General features: G+C 39.4%; 1 protein-coding gene across 4 annotated transcripts in view; it reads left to right on the forward strand.

Annotated features, from left to right (window-relative positions):
* The window catches only part of NRXN3 (neurexin 3), an 897015-nt gene that overhangs the window by 178627 nt on the left and 699763 nt on the right, over positions 1–18625 (forward strand). For 3 of the 4 annotated variants that reach the window (XM_030451652.1, XM_030451650.1, XM_030451651.1), the window contains one exon: positions 11647–11948. In XM_030451652.1, coding sequence (XP_030307512.1) covers positions 11647–11948 — 302 coding nt within the window. Of the gene's footprint in view, positions 1–11646; positions 11949–17027; positions 17073–18625 lie in introns of all 4 variants that reach the window. The other variant, XM_030451649.1, reaches the window with a different exon arrangement.

The raw sequence follows: 18625 nt of genomic DNA on the forward strand, positions 1-18625 counted from the left end.
TCTGTGGAGCTTCTGGCAAACATTTACTATGTGAACTTTCTTCAGTGTCCTCAAGCTCCCATTATGTACATTTGGGAGTTACTAAAATGGAAGAGCATGTCCCTTTCAGAGTCTCTGCTATGGCACTGCAACGATAGCAAAAAACCTAAAACATCTGATAGTAGTAAACTGTTCTGTCTCTTGCACCTAGAGGGAGACTGCTGTGGAAAAGATTAATGTCTACTTTTGCAAACAATTTTTTATGCCTAGGATTTGGTCTTGAAATTTGAGATAAGTTGGTCTTTATCTTCAAGCATGTTGGTGGCATGCAGTTATTTGGGAAGATCATGTTAGTGAAGAGAGACTTCAGAAAAAGATTGCATGTATATATTTTCCCAAGTCTCACACTGAGCTGGCAGCAGAGCTGAGAATATGCAGTTTTGGGGTTTTTTTTTGAGCTTTTTCTGGGCGGCAATCCCTTTGGACAATGGACTAGACCGTGCATAAATGTTTAGGTGCTTGTGCCTTGCAAGAGAAACAGTATCCTGCTTACTGGAACTTGAAGAGTTGCACTCTTTATTGAATGACACTCCTTGTCATTATTGGAAGAGACTGGTTGATAAATTTTCTTATTTTTAAGGTTCCTAACTCAGGTGTATTCTTTTAGTGACTGTATTTATCCATGTACTGTATGGAGCTGAACCTACAACAGCAGAGGTATGGGATGGCAGGGTGATACTTGTGTTCACATCCTCTGCTGTTCTTTTCTAGAGAGAAACTTTTCTCCTTCTGTCAGCTTTGCATAGGTTTATATAGACACGTATTTATTTATGTATGGGCTTAATGTCATTACATACTTAACAAGAGTGTTCCCTGTCCTCTCTGCTTTCCTTTCCTGTTCCACATGGGCCTTCTTTTTGCACATACTTTGGTACAGTCAAGTTGTAAAGAAGGTAATGAAGTGCGTGCATTACAACATAAGATGGAATCAAACCCTTGTATATCTGCTCTCTGTCATTTTTATGTGGATCACTCTCTCCCTTCAGTCTGTAGTGCTGCCTGTAACAGTCTAGTCTTCCCTTCCCTCAGCTTTATGTTTTCAGCATTGTGTTAATTGTTTGTGGTGTATGGGTTTTTCAGCGGTATGCAGTGGGAAAGGTCAGCTGTCAGAAACAGGCCTGTCCTCAACTGATAAGGCATTTGAGAGATTGGATTTGACTCATTAAGCACCTTCCCTGTAGACATGGAGTCTGCTCTGCCGCAGAAAAAAAAACTAAAACAGGAAGGAAAAAAGCCCAGTATGAAGTTGGAGCATGCGCCAGAAACAGTGGCGTGCCCTCCCTCTTTCCCCTGCGAGCAATGCCCGAGCGCAGTGCGCTTCCCCTGCCCTCGCATCCTCATGCACTCTGGACATCCATCATTCCACTCTGAGACTGTGTGCTTTTATTCTTGTATTTACACCTGCTCAAGATGTATTCCTACACATGTGTAGGTCCTCATGCCTCGGTGCCCTGAGGTTTTATGGGGTGTATGTATTTCATTCCTGCCCTCATAGACGCTCTGTAAGGTCTACAAGGATGTTAATTCTACTGCATTCTACATATATGCACACACAGCTACTCCAAGCTGGTTTTGCGTGTTTCTCACTCTCTTCACACCTGCCTCCTTACTTTCACACTGTAGCAAAAGGGCACAGCTTGTTTTTATATGTACACATGGTGTTTGTTTAGATGCACTTTACCAGCCTTTCCACAGAGGTGAGATGTGCAGGGGCACTGCCTCTACTTGCATGTGCACATCCACTGTCTTGGTAAACACACACAAACTCGCTGCTGTATGGACATAGCAGAAGCCTAACCAGTTTCTCATTGCATACAAATGCACACATTTTTGCCCCTAAATAACTGCAGGCCAAAGCCGCTTTGCCAGCTTGTAACAGTCCCTTGCCTGTGGTTTTGTTTTGAGAAGAATCATTGTGCCTCAAATTGGGTTTGGATATTACTACTTCCATAAATGGCCTTAATGATGTCTCACGATGAGCATAAATGAAGGGCATCAGCAGTGTTTGGCAGTATATTTTGATACCGTGGTAGTATTGGGGTTCCACACGTACACACTCTCTAAAAATACTAAAGCTGTGAGGAGCTGACATTACCGCAGGCTCTGTGATACCAGCCTCATGCACGGCTCTGCCCTGCTTTGCATCTCCCTCCCACCTCACTTTTGCTTTTCACCTTCCTTTGCATCTGTCCTTTCCCATGGGCATGACGTTCAATACTGCTTGCTGGTATTGAAAAGGATAATTTTGTGGCTCATTATTGTGTTATTACAGTGATTAGCGTTAACTATTTTTCTCTTCGCACTTCATGCTGGAAGGGTGCCCGAAGGGCTCCCTGCTCCACAGCAAGTGTGACGCCTGCTGGGAGCCCGCTGCTAACACAAGTACACACACACTTTCGGTGCTGCCTCTCTGTCCTGCTTTTCTGGCCACTTTCTTTGAAAGCTACCAGTACTTTTCTAAAATAGTGCTCTTTGACTGAAGCAGGAGTTTCTCCTCCTGCTGGGCTCTTTAGATGTGCTTTTATTCTGAATTCACTTTCCAACTTACTTATTCTCAATTTTGGTGTAAATCTTTTTAGTTTGTTCCTGCAGTCAGTCTTGGAAGACTATCACCAACAGCCCTCCTGTTTAGTTCCCAGGCAGGACCAATCTTACTGCACATATAGGGAAGACTGCATTAGGTACCTAATGTTCTTCTCCCTAATGCTATAGCTTTTTATAAGGTCAGAAAGTTTACAGAAGACCTTGTCTTCATCATGGTGAGGCACAAAAATCCCCCAGGTGCATTCTCTTTCATTAGCTGAATATTTGTGCTCTTAAATCTACACCAGTAATAAACAGGTATAAATAGTTAGCACTGGGATTAGTATTTGGTGTTTGACTTCTGCTTTTATTATGATAGAAAAGTAAGGGTAGTGTGAAACTGGGGGTAGCAAGTGGGATATAGATTGCTGCTGACGCATAATAAATCTCACTGCTGAAGCATAATAAATCTCTCCTGATGGGATGCAAGTTGCTTCAGTCTGTAAAAAAAGCATGGGCTGTATAAAACAATGGCACTTCTGTTAAACAGTGTAGGTAAGATAAAAAAACTGGTGAATTAAGATCTTAGCCGTATAATTGCAAGCTCTTACCCTGTTGTACTGTCATGAGTATTCTACACAGAAGGGGCCAGGTAACAAATGAGCATTAGGGACACCTCTATGAGAACAGGGCTGGTGAATAGGTTAAGTCTTGAGTTTTATGTTCATGTGCTGTGATGTAGTTACAGAGTTACTAACTCTGTAGTTAGTTTGCACTTTGCCGAACATTCAGTCTGTAAGGAAACACCTCTGTTGGGTGGTATGTAAAGAGACTGGCATAATGTTTTAGAATAATGCACCAGAAAAAGATGTAAACTGGAAGAAGTGCAGAGGAAAATAAAATATATAAGTAAATGAAGCAGCAGTGTGTATTGTCCTCATCTATACTCAGCAGTGAGGAGACTATAGGAGTTTTTATGCCCAGCACATCATCATGGTACCTGATCTCTTGACTAAGTCTGTAGCAATGTCACACTGTCCAGCATTTCTTTAGCTGGGAGTGAGAGTAACAAAACTGTTCAGAGGAATGAAAATTTAAAAGTGAAGTTTGTTCAACCAAAAAAAATTGCGAATTTATATGAATATATACATTTTTTCAGGCAAATTATTTTAAAAGCATGTTTATTGAGTGTCATTCATTTAGAAATAAACATCTTTCATGCTTTTATTTTAAAATGGAGCTCTAGCTTTTTAAGGAATATGTTTTTAAGAAAGCTTAAAAATGTTAAATTTCATTTTGGGTTAAGCAAGACATTGTCACAGGATTTTTATTTGTGTCTTTGGCCAGTTGATCAGAACATAAATAACAAGTAGAGCTCTGAGTACATACTGCCACAGTCAGGCTGATATTTGGAGTTCATTTTTTCTTTGCAAATGGCAGAGAATGCAACATCAGACACTGATACTGGTGCAGTTGTTTGCACTTAGTAAACAATGGAAAATAGGTGGAGAGAAGGATACCACTGTGTACACTGCACATACACTGGGTTGGCTTCTCCTCACAAGTGTGAAACATTTCTGCTTCGGCTGAAAAGTTTAATAAAACTTAGAGTGTTCTTTTCCCATAGGTCTCAAGGACTTAACCTGTATTTTTGTTATCTTTGTAGTACAGATGGAGGGAGCTAAGGTTAATTAAGTGCCTCAGGTTGAGCAGTAAATCAGTGGCAAAGTCAAGGATAAAATGCTTAGGTGGTGACTTCTACACCTGTAGTTTGTCATTTAGATCAATTTTCACGAGCAATTTAAAAAAATGTCACCAACCATACACTATAAACTTTTGTAAACATATGTAATTTATTTATTTATTTTCATTATTGTAGTGCTGGTACTTTTGTCATCAAAGCATTTTAGCTAAAATAATTTACTGAGGCATTTTTCTGCTATTTTTGTGTGGTATTGGGGCAAATGATGCTGATGGGTGATTTCTGTAATAAATGGTTCATTCACATAGTTAAAGATTCTTCAGATCCTCTGTTTTCTGCTTCCTTAAGGAAAAGACAGAAAAAGTGGTTTGGGGAGTCAGCAGGGAATCTATGGATCTTCACTTTGATGAATCTAGGTTAAATAATCTCTATACTGATTATGTGGACTAACTAGGAGATTTTTGGTGATGCACCGATTTATTTTTTTTTCCCTCTCTGGAGATATTTCACTGAAAGGACAGCCATATACTATTGAGTGAGGAAGAATCTTCCATGGTTGAGGAGAAAAATAGCCTTTCATTTGTGTGGATTTTCATTTTTTTGTGGATGGTATGAACTTCACCTCTATATTCAATTGGTGCATTCTCCAGAAATTATACTAACAGACCATTAGCTCTATCACTAATCTGTGAAACTGACACATGGAAACTATTTTTATGTTTTCCATTAGATGGTACATGTCAACTGTTTGAGGATCAGGAGCCTAGGGGATATTCCCCCTTTCTTTGGGTTAAAAATTCAGGCACTGTCATGACTCTTTCTCTCTCTTTGCTCTCAGTCTGTGCTGTGCAACATCTCAAGTTTATCAGTAGAGGGAAGTCCCTTTGTAGGACCTGTTAGGCATGGTTTGCACTCCAGGGGGTCAGAGCCTTCTCTGTGTTGGAGCCCAGCCCAACAGATGGGATGCAGGCAGCAGCAGGGGAACCTGGTGCTCTGGAGCTCTTCTGTAGTATCTTTAGAAAAAACAGTTGTTCATCCTGTTTTCATTAAGAAAGAGGTTTGGAGGTCAGGAAAGTAGTAGATTAGTAGGTTTGACAAAAAAACCCAAACATTTATTGTGTTATGTAATCTCCTTGATCTTTTCTTGGCTTAGATTTGAGAACCTTTTAACAAGCATTTTCCTTTGGAAGCAAATGGTGATGTGTAAACAGCAAATGGAGGAGAGAGCATGATTCACGCCAAGCACTTGGTGTTCTCTTGTGTAGCACAATGCATCCTTTGCTCTTACTGGTGCTCTTTGCATCTCTTAAACATGATGGGAAATGTTGTCCTCCACTGATTCTTACCAACATAGTTTCTGATGTTATTACTGTCATTCTTCTCTGCTTCCAAGTTACAAATTATGTAGATACAATAAGTGAGAATGAAGGGCCTGAGGAAACAATAAATGAGACTATTTCTGGAAAATCTAACATTACCCAGTATGCTTTAAAGCATTTGGGAAACTACTCTTTTTACTGTGGGAGTTAAGCTCAGCTCTTAATCTTCTGTGTTATAACTTCCTTCTATGGTTTTTACAATTTTTTTTCCAACAGTGAAAAATCTTTTTCTTCTGTAAATTTATTCACATAGTTTTTATCAATGTAATCAGTCATCTCATTATGACATTAAGATGACTTAGATGTTCTATATTATGGTTTGTGGTGTATAAATGCAGTATATGATATGACTCAAAGCTTCCACATATCAGTATCACTGTTGGTAATTCTCAGAAGATACTTCATGCATAGCAGAATATTTCTCATACTACATTTCTCATACTACATACATACACATTTTTTGTGTATCTTAATAATTAAGCTCTGTTAGACTTTTCAAAACAATATTTGCTTTTTACTGTTGAAAGCACAAAAGTGTGTATGTGAGAGAGTGTGTGGAACTTTATGAGAGGATTTGATTAGTGGTGTCACTAATTCAATCAGGTGGTGTGAAGAACAATTAGACTAGGAAAACCAGAATTATTTGGATGTATTATTTTTCCTGCCCAAAGGCTAGGAAGTAGGAATGCCACAAAAGGATTTGGACAACTTAATGGGAGATGCAGTAATCTACTGCTGTTTAGCTGTTTAGCTAAACTGTTTAGCTGTTACTGGAGTCTGCCACCATGTCTTTAAAATAATAACCTGGTTGTTACTAAACTATCCAGCTTTTTTTAATAGCATGAATCTGGCTGAGCAGCTTTGACTGCTTCTGAAGGCTTTCATCAGGGTTTCAGCATTCAGTCACTGGACAACTCTTTTGGAAGGTGATAGAAATAGTTCACCTTTTTTGTCTTTCATAGGTGTTGGCTGACTGACTTTCTGTGACATTTGATGTACAGTTTCTCCTCCCCTATCCTCCAAGGGAACATCAGATACATGTGAAAGTGACTTGGAAAATAAATTGTTCATTGTTCTGTAATGGTGTTGAGGATAATACCTATTTTAGGTGGCTCCCAGGACAACCATTCTGTCCAGAACAGAATTACCTCCTAGTAGATTTCATGGGGTGCTTTGCTCCATCCTTTAGAAGGTGATGCCTTGGTCTCTTGTAGTGAAATGAGGCAATGAGGCAACCAGGTGCCACTAATTACCAGGTAGTGGGCATGAGCTTGTGTTAAGGCCACCTGTGCCTGATTAGGGTGGGCCCCAAATGCGCATGAGCAGGACTGGGGGGCCAATAAAAGGTGAGCCTCCAAACACAAGCTCAGCTCACTCCTGAGCAAGCCAGCAGAGAGGTTAGTCAAATCCAGAGTGGTAGCACCGAGCCAGGCTGACCAATCCTCAGGGCACTGTTTGTGCACTTCTGCTGGAACGCCTGTTGGACTTCAGAGCGCCGTGCCCTAAGAGAGGTTCATCTTGCAACACTCTCTCATTGCTCATCGTCTAGAACAGCTTCCGAGCCTATTTCCTCCTTAGTTCACTTGCTTCATATGTAGAAATTATTCTTTCCAGACTTCCTTGACTCAGGTCAAAAGATTTCCTAAAGTTCAGTTAGAATTCCAAAACTGTAGGTCTTTTGTCTATGGTGTAAAGAATTAGTACAGAAAGGAAGCAAAGATAGTGCGATGTCCCAAAGACATCTAGTTATGTTTGTACCCTGACATACAGTGAGAAAGCAGGAATACCTGTTAATTTAGCAGTGGATTGTAGTCCTCTATTTTAATGACAGTCGGTGTCCAACTTTGGAAGGAACTTTTTGTTGTGTAAGAAAAGCTCTGTACCCTCAGGATTTCCAGAAGTTATAGGTAACTGTTAAGTGGTAGGGAGAAAAGGTTCCTGAAAATACCGTTTTCCTTGTTGACCTGTGTTTGACAGAAGTTCAAGGGGAGTACCTGGCTGTTCTGCTGCCTCCATCATCAGTGCACTGCTTTAGTGGAGTAGCCTGATGCTTGACAGTGTTAAACCTTTCCTAGATTGTCAGACATCAGCTCTTCTGTGCAAGGCACAGCAAACCCCTCAGATAAGGTAAATCCCACCCAACACTGGAGTAGTTGTTATTCTGAAGCAGTGCAGAGAGTTTGCTTTTCTCACTGGCAGAAAACATACTTTAATCCTGGCCGTAAACCAAAGCCCAGTGAGACAGGGACTGCCTCAGAGTTCACCTGTAATCCAGTGGATTTACAGAAGGTGAGAGGGTGAGAAACTGACTTTTTTTGAGAGAGAGAGAAATACTTGAAGTTTTCTCCAGGAGAGTTCAGAAAAGGCACTGCACATTTCATATTAATCTAAATATTTCCTAATTGTGTCATAGTCCAGAAATCTTGTTACAAGAGATGCTTTTGTTGAATATTAAGCTTCATGTCCCTGGGCAGAATCAGTACTTCTAGGATTTGCTGGTTTCAGCTTCACAATTATGAAATATTTATTTCCAGGCATGATCCAAAACTTTGGAGGATTCTCTACACCATTCTCTTTGCTTGGGTGACTTCATGGAACGACTGGAGAAAAAAAGGAGGTTGATACAGGAACCTCTGGAATGAGCCCAGAATGGGGATCTAGGGGGTCCTGAACCCAGATGCTTCCTCTATTTTTTTTTTTTTTTTTTTGTGGTTGAGAGTAAATTTATTAAAATGTCTGTGTACATTTTTCATTATCTATAAATCAAAATGCCAAGGTTTTTGTGCTTCACAGTGATGCTTTGAATTCTGAATCTTTGAGCCCCTCACTGTAGGAAGAGCTTTGACGTGAACATATAGCAAGAGCTTTGCACATAAAAACTGAAGCTAAAATTACTATCTGGCTCTTCTAAAAGGCAGTATAGCCAAACATACACTGTGTGGAAAGATCCCCAGTCTTTACCTCTCCTGGGAACCAGAGGCTCAGCAAGCTTTGAGGTTTCTGCAGGGATGAGAAGAGTCAGGAGCTTGGTTTGGGTAGTTGTTGGCCATGCCTTTGCTTCTGTTCTTGCTATCAGCCTATGGCACATGCTGATAGCTGATTTGGGGATCTGAGACTTGAAAAATCAGCTTTGCAGTGGGGTGGTGATGGTAGATGCTTAATGTTTAAAGTACTTGAACTGTTGGTGGTAAGTCAGAAAAGGATAACCTTTTCCCACTTATTAAAGTGGTGGGTAACTTCATTCACACAAGGAGAAGGTCTGTTTTGGTCAGTTTGAAGATCTTGGGTTTTGCTTTTACTCTGGTGGTTTATGTAAGGCTTTGAAAAGAGTGTTTAAGTTTGAATGTGGAGTTTTTACAGGTCTTAGATCTCTGCAAATCTGTCTATTATTGAGTGAAAAACCACATTTTACAATTTGGCTATAAAACAAGAGTTTGCAAACATATTGTAAATGCTGTTTTAAGTAAATGTTACTATATGCAGTTGAATTGTCACACGTAACAGTTAGATCATCTGTTCAGGTTAACGTCACTTACTGTATACAGGTTTTCACATGCCAGCAAAACTAGGGTTAGATCTATTGCTCCATGTAACATAAAACAGGGATTCCTCTTCACGTTGAATCAGGCCTTAAGTTCAGTGATTCTGGGTCAGCTCTGCTGCTATGCAGAGGTTCTGTGGTACACTACCACTGTGTAGAGAATGTGGAAGATATCAATATCATAACAGAGTTTATGGACCCTTCAGAAATGTGCAGTTCAATGGTCAAAAGCTAACAATCAATGAGAACTTCACCACTCTGATCTTTCCAGACATCATCAGACTGTTCCTGAAAGTATATGGAAGCGAGACCTGCAGCCTACTTAGAGCTTTTTCTCCTCATATATTTTCGAGAGAACATATATTCCTTTTTCCCCTCCAGGCTCTCTGATAATTCTTAAAGTGCTTTATGATCTTAGCCCTCATGTAAGTCAGAGTGTCCTAACTGGCAGGACAAATGGAAAGACTGTGCTTAGTAAAAAGCCTTTCATGTGGCCTGATGCAGGCTGCTGAGTTTAACTTAGAGGAGCACAGTTAAGCTCTTCAGCAATTGGAGCCTAATTGATGAATTTTATTTTTCATGAAACTGGTAAATCAGTCATCCATAAGACTGATAAGCTGCCTAGGGATTAGTTGTGAGAGAATACAGTTTTAGAGATTTTGACCTTGGAAGTCGTGCTTATGAGGTGTGGGGTAGACAGGAATGAATTTGGATTGGTTAGTGGAACCCCAGAGAGATTTCAGTGTACAATGATCTTCTAATTTGAAAGTCTACCCAGAGCAGCCACAGGAGGGAGAAAAAAACACATAACATATGAAATAGAAGGAGGTGACATTCTCCCAAGAACAGGAAGAATGTAAAGATGGGTCAGGTTCAGAATTCCACCTGTGACAAGTGTCAGTAGCAGATGGTGTTGCACATAGATGTAGGTACAAGTGATACAAGAACAATCTCCCTCTGAATTTTCTCTGCTTTGTTTTGATGAGTCTGCAGTTGTTGCCTTAAATTTCTATTTAGATTTCTAACCTACTCTTTGACTTTGCTGTTGTACTGAGTAGACCAGTGAGATTTTGTCTAAGTAGCTGAGGAAGTGTAAATGAGCCCTTATTAATGCCTTGTTCTGAGCGAACAATCCACTCCCCATGCCCACTTCCCAAAGGCATCAAATGCGTGTTCAGTGCTTTGCACATCTATGGCTGTGGAGAAAAGTCTCAGCCAATGATTGTCTTTGACTCCTGCTGTCAGATGCTGGCTATCTGATGGGAATTACCCCTGGGTACTACTTGTACCATCTAGTTATTTGTACTCAGACTTACCTTTGCAGCTGGGAGTCAGAAAGACGCGGTAGTGGGTAGACTCCATTCTAAGTACTATTTTCTCTCAGATGGCACTGTTAGGAATGGGCTAGAGACTGCTCTCCTGCAAGCTTTACCACCACTATCATGGATTTCTTTCACTGGGCAAAACTGGGGTGCACAGCTGATTTGAGTCCTGTATGGCAGCAGAGCTGGTTCTGTGTGACTGTGGAAGGCCAGTTACTGGGAAGCAGGCTTCCACCTCATACAAAGGAATTTTATGGTATTCAAATGCTGCCTCCAGTTGCTAAGGAATTAGCTCAGTTGTTTTCCTTACTGTACATAAGAGACTTTCTTTCCTAATGAGGAAATGTTTCATGTTGCATGCTGTGAATAATCCTCCTATGTTTATTTTATCTATATGAGAAATCTGTCTAATACAGATTTTCTGGATAAGGTGATCAAAAGGGCAAAGTTCTGAGGTGTGTTTAACAGCAACATCATTACTTATGGCTGTGGACAAAGTATTTTATGTGGACTTCCCTCACAATCTCAGAGACGGAAACTATAGGACACTTTGTCTCTCTTGTCTGCTTGGTCTCTCAATCACTTGAAAAAAAAGGGCAGCTGTGTCAGGGTAATATGCTGATGCTTCTCTTAAATTGTCTGATGGTTAAATTGTAAACAGTTAAAGATAAGTTCAGACCACATTAGCAAAGAATCTAAATAGTAATTTTTGGCAGGCGTAGGTTTCTTTTGGAACAACGTGTAAGTGATGGTCATGTGGCAAGGTTTGCCATATTTCTCCCAAAAAGGATGCGAAGTGGCTTTTAGCATTGTCTTTAAATGTACTTCTCCTAGGCTCCACTGCATACTTCTGAACGGTCCCTATGGTGACAGTGCTGCAGTGAAACTGAAAATACATCACTGAATTTCTTTGGTACCAAGGACCCTGACGTTAATTCTCTTGATAGCCATGTTAGAAGAAGAACTGCGTGAAAGCAGTCATTAGCATGCCATGATATATATTCGTATAGAACATTAACAACGCTGTGGGATTGCTTAGAAATTTCACCACAACCCTAAATCTCTTCTTGGCTGACTGCTGAATAGTTCTTTTGTTTCCTTTTTTTTTTTTTTTTTTTTTTTTTTTTTTTTTTTTTCCAGCACGAGATGAGAACATGGCCACTTTCCGTGGTTCCGAATACCTTTGCTACGACTTGTCACAAAACCCCATCCAGAGCAGCAGCGATGAGATCACTCTCTCCTTCAAGACCTGGCAGCGCAACGGGCTCATTCTGCACACCGGCAAGTCGGCCGATTATGTCAACCTGGCCCTGAAGGATGGCGCCGTCTCGTTGGTCATTAACCTGGGATCTGGGGCCTTCGAGGCCATCGTGGAGCCAGTCAATGGCAAGTTCAATGACAACGCATGGCATGACGTTAAGGTGACACGCAACCTGCGGCAGGTAATGGAGAAGGGGAGAAAATGCTAGGGAAATTTCATTCTGTTTTACTGGGATGGGCAGATGGGAGACGGTAATGGAGAAATGGGGATGCTCAGTGGGACTGCTAGAGGTGCTCCACCTTTTCTGGATCTCAATATCTAAAGGAGAGTGAAAAAAAAATTATTTGATAGGAATTTATCCCTGTCATAATAACTTCATTTCCACTTAATTAGTTTTCTTTTTTTTTTTTTTTCTTTTTTCTTTTAATTTGATTTAATAATAAAACCTTGTGGCTTGTGACATAGCTTTACTTTATTTTCCCTTTTCCTTTTCTCTTCTTCTGTTTTCCTTTTCTGAATTTATTATTTCCTTAATTGTGATACAATTTTACCATTAATATTTTGTTGCATTTAATTACCATGGGAACAGAGTCTTTTTCCAACAGCAAACACTCTGTGCCTCTCTCTTTTTTCATTCAATTTTGTTAATTGGTTTAACCATTGCCATGATGTCATAATTCTAATTCTGGAAGTCATTTGGTTTTCCTTTATTTTTTCTTTTCTTTTGTGTGTGCATGTGAGTGTGCAGGTATGCAGGCTGGTGGGTATGTGTGTAATTGTTTTAACTTTATAGCTTTGGAATTAATTGGCTGGAGTCTTTCTGAGTCTTCTTGATTCTCTGTTCTTTTTGATTTTTTGATTTTTTTTCTCCCTTTTCTTTCTGTAATGAGATTCTACTCTATTTCTTGTGTCTCTACCTATGGCTGTGAGGACTGGAAAAGAGGAAGGATCAAAAAAGTCAAGCAATCCCAGAACCATCCAGCACCATACAATTCCACTTTGGAAAAGTTTTTTCTGATTTTACCACTGTAATTTTGCACACCTGCATGCCGCTTTTCTAATCAGACAACTCTATCAGGTGACGTATTGGGTAGTAGGCTAGTCTTAAAATCCTGAAGCCTTTCACAGGAAGTATAAATACAAACACATAGAGCATAAAATTAAATAACCTTGCTCTGAAAGATGGAGAATAAATCATGTCACTAAGGCCCATGTGCTGCATGGTAAATGAGGTTTACACTGGGAATAAGAGTTATTTGGTGTCTTTCTGGTTGTTGTAGCCAGCAGAAATATCCTGGAAACTAAGATTTTTAAATCAATTTGTGAAAAATATTTTCAAATTTGTCTCATTAATGTGAATATTAACACAAGCCTTAATAGTTTTGATTAAATTTATACAATGTTTTTTGTGGTAACATTTTGCAGTAGAATTTATCTGTGGGTATAGGCTGATCAGAAACAGTCTCTCCTAGTAGATGTCAGCAGATAATATATCTGTTATGTGGGATTCACACCTTTTTTTAAAAATATTTGGATTTGGGGCTGAATATACTAACTTGTCTTTCCCATGTGAATCTGACTCAGGATGTCAGAGTCTTTGATGAAAAATCTGTCATCAAACTTTTATGAGACCGCAGGGTTCTTACTTATGGCAATATGAGTCTGTTTTCAATAGTTTTATGCAGATGCAAATTAAATTTCTTATGCAGTGGATAGATCTTAATGATCCTATTTCATTCAAATGTTCCCATCAGTCCACTAGATAGAGATGCACCAACTGGCTGAGGTTTGTCAGTCTGAAAGGGTCAGGATATACGGCTTTATTTTGTGTTCTTTTTATTTCTAGATGGTCTCAGAATGGCTGGTCTCTGAATATCTCAGTATAACTTACAGTCATTTTAGTTAAATGTAATTTTGATCTTTGTCAGAAACTAGTTTTCAATGGGAAAATTTGCCTGAAGCAAAATGCATCCTTGTTTGAAGCCAGGATTGTTTTGGATCTTGAGAAAGCAGAAAACGAAGAAGGGCTACAGACAAAATAGAGTGGAAAGCTCTTGCTTTTTTTTTTTTATCCTAATCTTTCAGGTAGTGCTTTTTGATTTGTTTTCTGGGTCCATGGTTAAATGCCATTTTGATTACACTAGGACAGAGCTCTGGTGATTATTAGAAAGCAGGTAAGTCCCTTACCAGTCAAGGACCACCCCAAATTTTTAAACCTAAAGAGTCCTACTTGAATGGGCAAGACAAAGGACGTTTCAATAAGGTGTCTGTGCTCTTTCCAAAGAAAGGCCAGTCTTAAAACTAAAATTAAGTAGCAGAGGTGGTTTGGGGTCCAGTTCTATAGATAGGCATGACAGAATACAGGTCAACCAAGAAATAAAACTGGAATTATTTTGATTAATCTTTTCTTGGATGCTTCCATTTTAACTGCTGCTCAAAATTAAGACACTGACACAGAAACTAAAACTGCCCAGAAGCTGAAACCAGCCGGCCAGAAGGAAAAGTGATCCTGCTAGTCCTGAAAGTTGCCATCCAAAAATTATTGGTAATTTTAACCACAGTTTTCAGTAAGGATGAATCTTGAATGTTGCATCCTTCCCCTCAAGTCCTGGTCTTCAACCTCTTCAATCTTTTGGATGCAGAGTTTGGAAAAAATTGAAAACTTTACTGGCAGTTAACTAATACCAGATATACACATTTTTCAGGACACAATTAATATTGGTGTCTCTCTAAATTACATTATAAATGCTTCATTTAACAACAATAATAAAAAGATAAAGACTCCAGTCTAAATAAAGCACCGGATGAAGGAGTTTTTTTCTCCATTCTGACAGCTGCTTTCACCAGCTTATGTCTCCTGGTTTTCTCTATGTATACATGAGAGAGTTTCTCTATCTGTAGAATACTTTACCATTTTTAGACAGGCTATGAAACTGTGAAGTACTTTGATATCTTCATATGGCATATGTAAAAAAAGCCAAGGATTATTTATTGTTTAGAAAATTATACATTTTGCCCTTCATTGTATCCAGTGTAATGTGTATCCTAAATAACCCTGTAAGAAATTATTTGCTCTGAATCTTTCCTGCCACAAATCCACCTCTAAAGTTGCTGCATAATATAGGTCACTTGGAAGTCTTATTTCCAGTTGTGCTCATGTTTCCTTAAAAAAAACCATCCCAAAACCAAACAAAAAAGCCTAACAAAAACCATTGCCCCTGAATATTGAAGCTTTATAAGGAAACCAGTAACCTTCTTGTAATCGGTTGAAAACATTGCACAGGAGATAAGTACAGTTCTCTTTAAAATGAACTTTAAAAAAAAATTTGAAATGCCAATAGTATGATCCAAAGATAAAGCAATTCCAGGCAAATGGGCTATCAGCAGCTTCACAATGCTATCTAGTCTTTCCTTTGCTCTTTTTGGGGTTGAGAGAAGAGGGGGGAGGATTTGCATAATTTTTTGGTTGCTTCTAGAATTAGAGCAGAACTTTAAATAGCTGGACTTTTGCCCAGTACTTTTTGGAATTGTTAAATGATTAGTACCTAAGCTAGGAGAGTACTAAGCACTGCCTATTGTTAAATCAGATGACTATCACACCAGTTAATCTCCTTAGACACAAACCAAGTGAACCTACAGATTCCCTTGAGTTGTGATTGTTAATGTCAAAGCAAATCTCCTTGTTTATTTATTATTCTCATTAAAAATAAGCCCTCTTTCTACTTTGTGAGAAATCCTTGCTAGAAATAGGATCATGGCTGTATTTCACCAGGGATTTCTGAACATGTTTTGGGGCAGTGTGATCTGGTGGGAGGAGCAGCAGGAGTGGAGGAGACTGAAGGTCAGACTTCCCATGTCTGTCCTCGTGTCTGCAGCTGATGCTCATTTTTAATGTATTGTTCTGACCTCCCATCCCATACTTCAACTCCTTGTTTGTGAAAATGGATTTACTAACACAACATATCACTGAGAGTCAGACTTCCTTGATGAATTCAGGAGCTGTGTTTGTTATACCCAGGTAAAGAATATTATTCTTTCATTCCTATAGACAAATGAAATAGACTTGGAACACCATGTTCAATGCCACCGATTTTTCACAAACTTATTTCCTTAGTCAATACATAACAATAATTTGCAAGCAGATAGTTTTTACACAAGGCAGTAAGCATACATATTGCTGGACTCATTTAGGATACTTCTTGTCAACTTCAGTCACACTAGAACAAGGATGTGGAGCTTCCACAGGTTGCACTTCCCTATTAACAGTGGAACTAGTCACCATACAAATCTGCTATAAAAATCTTGAGTTTCCCAACTCCTAAAAAGCAATGTGTATGTTTGAACACCTGGCATCTGTTTGCCTTGGGAAGGATTAACAAAGCATTGGCAAAGTTCTGCTAAACCCAGATAAGTGAACTGACAGGTGAAGGCTCCTAGCTCCTCCACAACACAGACCCAATATAACAGGGAGCAAGCACAAGCAACGCAGTTCTTCCTACACAATTCTTTTGCATATTTCTTCCTAGAGTAGGATAGATTCAACTCCCATACTCTCAGATGACAGAAGTGAGCTATAGGCAAACAGCCAAGCTCAGGACTTTTTGTGTGCTTCTCGTGAAAGTCACAAACTCACCTTCTGTAGAGAAACCTGCAGATTGGGAAGCTTGGAAGGAAGACTGAGAGTCATGGACTCAACTTCATCTTTATCCTCCAGCCAAATGAAATAGTGGTCTGCTTTTGATACTCTGCAACATATGAGGGTAGTGAGGCTTGGAAGAGGAGCAGGGTGGTGGTGGTTGGAAGAAAGGAGTCATAGTTGGGTTTGTGCTGAAGGGGCGAACTCTGTGTACATCTCTGAGGATAAGGTTCTTGTTTAGGGGAAACACCTTGATGGGCATTTGAACAGTAAGTATTGCACTGTTTTAACTTTGCTTCTGTCCTGGATAATGTATATGAGGGTTGAAGTTACTAGCTAACACCAGGGTGGGACAATTAGACAGCACCCTTTTTCTTTACAGTCTAGATGGCATGGTTCCCCATAGAGTCCTGGTCATATTGTCCTCTTTTTCACTTTGTGTGTCTCAGGTGCCCCACGCCTTTTTTTAAAGACTAACACTAGACCATTCATGCAATGTGTCATTTTTACTAACCAACTAATGTACTAACACCCTAACGACTCATCTTTGCTTTTAGTTATTTTAATTAACAATCGTTCTGTTCACGATTTTTTAATTTCCTTTCTTCCCCCTTTTCCGCAAAGCACTCAGGCATTGGACACGCTATGGTAAACAAACTACATTGTCTGGTAGATATCATTCTTATTGTCTCTTTTTTTGGGTTTGCCGTGTGTTACCCGCCTTTTCCTCCCCCTACCCTCTCTTTTTCCCCCTCCTTTATACTTACTTCTTCCTTTAATTTTTTTTTTAATTTCATCAAAATGCTTCTTTTTCCCCTCTTTTCTTTTTTTTTTTTAAATTTTCTTTTTCTTCTTCTTCTTCTTTTTAATGGAAAAATGAAGAACAAAAGCAACTAACACAACTCTTCTGGAAATGGGGTTTGGACATTTCTTTCCTTGGTTTCATCTCCCTCTTTAGTCCTTCTTTTCCATTCCAGTGATCAATTCTTGGGTATTTTGTCCCTTGCTTTTGAGTTTAGCTCTCTCTCTTTTGCTTTGGTTTTCATTTTGTTTTTTTCTTTCCTTTTAGTCTTTTTTTTTATTATTATTTTTTAAAGCTGAGGGTTTCTAGATCAGAACCATTGCAGGGCCTCTAGTCCATGGTGGTGAAGGCTCTCTTTTTCTCTCATCATTTTGTTGTGGCAACGGCTATTACAGGCAAACTGGCCGGAGTTGTCCTCTTTCTCCTGATTTTCACCCCCTTCCCTCCCTCTGCTTTCTCTCCTCCTCCCTCTTGCTTTCTCTCTCACTTTCTTTCTCTCTCTGACCTCTACCTGCCGTGGCCAAAGGGAGCTCAGCCAGTTGTTTGTTTCAGTACACACTCTGCATGGCATGTCCATGTCTGGTGATTCACCCTTCTCCTCCTGGCCTTGATCTGTTTTCCTCCATCTTCCCTTTGAATCACTAACAACATCTAAGCAAAACATATCAAGTTCACTTGCTCCTCTCCCTCCTCTGCTTCTGTCCCTTTTCACACTCCATGTGTTTGTGGTTAGAGTTTTTGGGGACATTTCTGTTTGTTTTGAGTTCTTTTATTATTATGGGGTTTGCTTGGTATTTTTATTTTCGTTTGCATGCAAGTGTGAAATGGTTTTCTGTATCTGTCCTTCTCCCTCTCTCCCTTTTCTCTCTTTTTTCCTGTCATCTTTCTGGGCTCCAAATATATTGGCATGACATGTCAAAGTGCAGTGTGTGCACGCTTTGTGTTTTCTTTCTCATCTCTGCTTCTCTAACATTGTTGGTGTGTGGTTGATTTATTTTTATTTATTTTATCTCTTTTTTTTTTTGTTATGAGTTAGTTTGTAATAAATATATTTTTTTTTTCTTCTTGTGGTGGGTGGTGGGTGTGTGTCTCGCTAGGTACATGGCATGCACATCCATAATATATTGAAAGTGAGACCCCTCCCTCCCTCCCCGAATGCATGATTGTCAGCGTGCCGTGAGCAAAAGAAACATAAAAAATAAAAAATACCAACCTCGTCTTCATTAGTGTTTTGTTTGTTTTTTTTTACTAACAACCATACTAACTGTAATCATTAAAATAAATACTACTTAATCATAAAATCAGCTAATATGATAAATCTCTTTCAAGGACAGTTCCATTTTCTGGCCTGAATAAATGGAAAGCATCTTGCTGGGTAGAATGCCGAGTCAGCCTGGCAGAGCTGATACAACAGAAAGGG

This window comes from Calypte anna, chromosome 5A, assembly GCF_003957555.1.
Source record: "Calypte anna isolate BGI_N300 chromosome 5A, bCalAnn1_v1.p, whole genome shotgun sequence".
Taxonomy (NCBI): Eukaryota; Metazoa; Chordata; class Aves; order Apodiformes; family Trochilidae; genus Calypte; species Calypte anna.